Below are 5,000 nucleotides of genomic sequence, written 5' to 3' on the forward strand. Positions count from 1 at the left end.
TGAAATCATTTTAATATGAAGGATAGTTTTTCTTGTGCCCTTTCAGGGTGACTGACTATTTTCCACTAAATTACTTTTTAGTTTTTAATTGACTGTAATGTTTTTACTCCGTTGCAGAAAACAGACGAGGCAATGATAAATACAAAGAATTACGAGTAACCCATTAGTTGAACTGATTATGTACTTAAGCGCAAATAACCTACAAATAACGTAACTTCGCTTTACCCTTTGTTTTTCTCTTGTATTGAAGACCTCTTCAATTTCTCGCTTAAGCTGATTCACCTTATCTGATGCTCGTTGAAATTTTATCAAACGCTGGTAGCATTTGTCCCTACAAACGAACAAATCGCTATTTTCTGAGTAGCGACTCACGTCCACAGATAGTGATGAACGAATGACTCCAGCAATGTCGAGTGAACTTTTTCCGAAAATGAAAATTTTGTTGTTCTTGAGAGAGGCTGATGAACAAATGAAGCACCTAGAACTGCTTTCTACCAATTTTTTGGGAGTTTCATCCATAGGGATTCTCTGTGATATCTGGAAACTTTTTCGCGCGGGAAACTGACTTCAATGACAAATTACTGATACGTGATTGGTGGATTCAGAAAGGAAAGGGAAAGGGAAAGGAATGTGGTTCGGGTTTAAGCAGCCGGTTCTTTGGGGGGAGCGTTGCGTGACATCCAAAAAACGGCTGCGAAGGAGACTACATGTTTGCAAGCCAATGCGACATTTTTGGAACATTTTTAAATGTATTTTCCCATGGAGATATTTCTAAGACATTTTTGATTTGTCGTGAAAAATGTTTCTAACAAGGTTTACAGTGGCTTCAATTAAGTGTAATCCTGCTGGATCAATTCTGGTATAAAATAGCGATTCCTTACTGTATGGGCGATATTTATCAATTACCCTAACCCTGAAATGGAAACATTTCGACTTCCGGTCACAGAACAGTAAACTAATGTTTACCTCGTGATCCGCTTTGAAGAAAGCATTAGACACAATTTTGGGTTCAATTCAAGTATTTCATTAACAATCAAGCCCACAAACAGTGCATGAACTGTGTTGATGCCTGTGGCTTCACATTTGCTTGAAAATTGCCCTTAAATGTTCATTTGCCCTTTATTTTCACATCATTTGGAAGTAACATCGAAAACTTAGTTACATTCGTTTGAATCTAGAAATTAACTGCATGATTAACTATCTAAATTTCTCGTAATCGTTTGCCATAAGCTATATGAATCCGTATAGCAGTTTACTTTATTTCTAAGAAGTTGGTCAAGTTTCAATGGCTTATAAACAGTTATATGTTGGTCTAGACTTTCCGATTGCTGTTACGTTCCTCCATTTTAATATTAATAGTATTTTAAACCTTGCAAGTAAACACGGTTTCGTTGGGAGATGAAGTACTTTAAAAACTCACCACTGAAAATCTTTTCTATTGGTGGGCTTACAAGGGCACCGTCTCGACCTATGAAACTAGCATGTATTTGTTGCAGGTAAAATCCGGTCTCAGGTTGAATCCGTGTCGACCTATATTAAATTGGTGATCCTCCTTTTACCTAGGTTGAATATGCACTCAGATCAATGGAAGAAACCTTTTAAGGAACCTAAATTTAAGCCCAAAGAAAAATTAGTTTCAGGTTAGGATTTAGTTTTACTTATTATATATGGCTATCAATTATGACTTATTATACAAAAAGTAAATGATGAAAAGAACTGAGTTTGGTTGAGCATGTTCATCGTTGTAGTGTAGTGGTGAACTAAGCACAGGAGTATAAACCTGGAGGGTACGAGTTCGACAACCGGTAAGAGCATACTACAGGAGCTTTTACCATTTGTCAACAAAAACCGAAAATTCCGGTTGGAAATTCAAATGGTACATTTCACCAGAAAGTTTCCCAAAAAGATGGAAATCCTCAGACGTATTCCTCTTTTCCAGTTCCAACCGAAATGAACGAAAAATTCCTCTACCATTTGTAAACTCCCACTCGACCCCGTTCACTTCGGCCTCTCTTCCCGCCTTTCGATGCAGATGCAGCCGGCCGCCATTTTGATTTGTTGTTGTTTTCTTCCAGCCGCGAAAAACTCGGGCCTGGCGAAAACGCCACACCCAGGAAATCCTGTACCATTACGAGCGTTCCATTCCAACCGGATTTTCGTACAAATGGTAAACGCCCCAGTTCTTTGTTCCCTTACTATGTTGTAAATTAAAGTCGAGGCTGAATGGATAAGATGGTGAGAAATATTATGAAGATGTGTTGAGATGCGTAAGACTGTGCTGCCTTTGTAATTACATCTGCAAATGGTTAGACTCTCTAGTCTTCTCGGATAAGGACGATAAGCCGGAGGTCCCGTCTCACAACCCTTCAATGTTCATAATCCTGTGGGACGTAAAAGAACCCGCACACTTGTCGTAAAGAGCAGGGCATGTAGTTCCCGGTGTTGTGGTCTAGTCTTTCTGGTCTGGATAGGGTAGGGTGGAGCACCTCGCATAGGACCTCGAGTCCTGTTCGTGCTCCTTCCCTCTGGGCAGGTTTGCCCAGTAGAAGAGACAAACCAGATGTCTCGTAAATCGAAGGTACAGGTGTTTTCAATTCCTTTTTCGGGGGTTCATAGCCGTTTTAAACTTGGTATAGTGCATATTCAGCTTAAGAAAATCATGTTGAAGATCACCAAAAACGGAATCAACGGTATTTGACCGACAACATATGGAACTTCAAAATTAAGAAATGCCTACAAAATGAAAAAACAGTTATAAGAGATATAGGTCGGTTTAAAAACGAGTTACCCTTAAATTAAATGGGAGGACAGAACCGATCTAAAATTAGTATGCGTCCTCAGCATGTAATGTTTAGTAGCTCCATGACAAAGCCTTTAAGGGAGATTTAAACAGTTTACGTGTTCTCTATCTTCGTTACTCATCTAAACTCATCAACTCTCAGCTGACGCACATAGTCAGGCTCTTGTGGTGCTATCAAACAGCAATCTCTTTGGAGTTTGCCACCAAAAATCTAAGAAACGAATCGGACGAGAATCCCTAATCCGCTTCCACCATGTGGCAATCTGAATCCTGCGCTTGATATTACTCAGTATGTCAAGCCAGAAATCGAACCAAATAAGTCGCAGAAAAATTATGAGCAACAGATGCAGTGGAGAGAACGTACCGGATGCTTGGTTCCTTAGTTGCTGCAAGGCCTTGGCCTGGCATTTTGGGTCATTGAGACGGAACGAAGAACCATCGTATGGAGCGAACAGTGCCATAATGGCTGCTCTAGGATTTGCTTTGAACAACGCCCAGTAATCTGGCATAATCCCGCATATTTTAGCTACGTCGTCGCCGTAAGTGTAGGCTTCAACTAAAGTCGACAACCTGCGAGAAGAATCTTTGAAGAAGTCGTCCCAAAAACGCCTGTCATTGACAGCTACTTTCTGCCTCTCATCACGTGATGGAAGCTTACACCTCCCTGAAAACACTCTCGATACGAAAAAACATTGTACTTCAGCCAATGTAATCAACGAGCCGAGAACCGGCCGAACGTATCCAATGAATGCTAACGTCGGGTCCTCGACATTAAATACATACTTATAATTGTCAGTCAAAGGAATATCTCTAATAGAAGAAGGTAGCATAGGGAAATTTGCCTTGTATCCAGTACACTGGATGATCACGTCTACCTCTTCTTCGGTGCCGTCACAAAAAATTACCCTTTTCCCTTGGACGCTCTCGATCGCACCTTTTGGGATGCAGTGCTTGTAATCAACCTTGTCTAGTACGTGACCATTCTTGTTGATGACAAAATGAAAAAACTTGGCGTCGTTCTTCCACTCGGGGATTCCATGCCCTTGATAGGCTAGTAGGGATCCCATCGCTGTCCATTTGCAAATCCAAGCCAACCCTACATTTAAAAAAAAACGTCAAATGTTAGTTGTTAAAATTCCTATCAGCTGATTCGATTCAGTGGAACGGATCACGGATCGACATGGTAGCCGCTTATCTAAATTACACATAAATTCTATAAAGCAATAAAGCCTAAAAACGTGCTTGTGGCCTCACAAACAAACAAGGAGAATTTCTTTTCAAAAGTGATCATTTTGCCAATTCGACCCGGGAACTTCTATGCACATCTAATCGTCAGACCAAAGGGAGAACAGGCAGTGATGTGACATCGCAGTAACAGCGAAACAGAAATCAACTATATCTAAATCAGCGAAAGCAAGATGAAAAAGCGGCGCTCACGGAGAGTCATTGACTGTCATTGTCAGTGATAGCCTGTTCCAGGCTCTCAGATAGTCGAGAAAACGAAAAGAACAAGCCCCCACTCGCTTTTCACGCGCAGTTCTTTTCGTTTTCTCGACTATCTGAGAGCCTGGAACAGGCTATGTCAGTGACTGCAAAAAGGAGACAAGAAGAGGAGGGGTTACTGGCAAAAGATGATGCTCAGACGGAAAGAGACGACAAAAAAAATTTAAAGATAGCAAAAGAGGAAGTGGCATGATATTTTGCGGATTTTATTGTTACCAGAGACCTTTTAGTTCCGTAATGACCTTTACAACACTGTATTATGACACTCAGTGGCTTAACAGTGAACAATGGCAAGTAAAAATCATGTGAGGGACGTTATGGTTTGTGACATGAATAACCATGAGAAGGAAACGGATGAAAAACTCATGAAAAAGGAAAAACAAGACAGTGACAATGTTGATAAGACGGGTACTCTGTCCTTGGGAAAGCAAGAACGTTGACTTTATTCTTCGGTTTTGAATTAGTTTACCTGGCTTACTCTTCGTGAAGGGAGCAATGAACTTCATCACTCGTGATGATGCCTTGTCCAGGGCTTGGGGCTGTCGGTTTGGCAATATCTTGGAGAACTTACGGAAAAAATGCATCCCACGTGGTATACTCCATGTGAGGCGATCAACATGTTCGCACCATTCCTCAACAACGTCACTAGCTGTCTCTCCTCCACCAATCAACATCACTCGTTTACCCTTGTGCCCGG

The 5,000-nt window shown here is 41.0% G+C and overlaps 2 protein-coding genes across 3 annotated transcripts in view; one reads left to right on the top strand and one right to left on the bottom strand.

Annotated features, from left to right (window-relative positions):
* Nucleotides 1-1,729, top strand: part of LOC138059290 (uncharacterized) — a 10,383-nt gene extending 8,654 nt beyond the window's left edge. The window contains exon 5 of the mRNA XM_068904859.1: nucleotides 118-1,729. Within this exon, the coding sequence (XP_068760960.1) occupies nucleotides 118-119 (2 nt within the window). The 3' untranslated portion in view covers nucleotides 120-1,729. The remainder of the gene's footprint in view (nucleotides 1-117) is intronic.
* Nucleotides 1,730-2,808: 1,079 nt separating this feature from the next.
* The window catches only part of LOC138059288 (4-hydroxybenzoate brominase (decarboxylating)-like), an 8,012-nt gene continuing 5,820 nt past the window's right edge, over nucleotides 2,809-5,000 (bottom strand). For both annotated transcript variants that reach the window (XM_068904856.1, XM_068904857.1), the window contains 2 exons: nucleotides 4,773-5,000; nucleotides 2,809-3,896 (listed from right to left, as the gene is read on the bottom strand). The exon at nucleotides 4,773-5,000 is cut by the window's right edge. In XM_068904856.1, coding sequence (XP_068760957.1) covers nucleotides 2,956-3,896; nucleotides 4,773-5,000 — 1,169 coding nt within the window. In that variant the 3' untranslated portion in view covers nucleotides 2,809-2,955. The remainder of the gene's footprint in view (nucleotides 3,897-4,772) is intronic.

Source organism: Montipora capricornis, chromosome 8 (genome assembly GCF_036669925.1).
Source record: "Montipora capricornis isolate CH-2021 chromosome 8, ASM3666992v2, whole genome shotgun sequence".
Classification (NCBI taxonomy): domain Eukaryota; kingdom Metazoa; phylum Cnidaria; class Anthozoa; order Scleractinia; family Acroporidae; genus Montipora; species Montipora capricornis.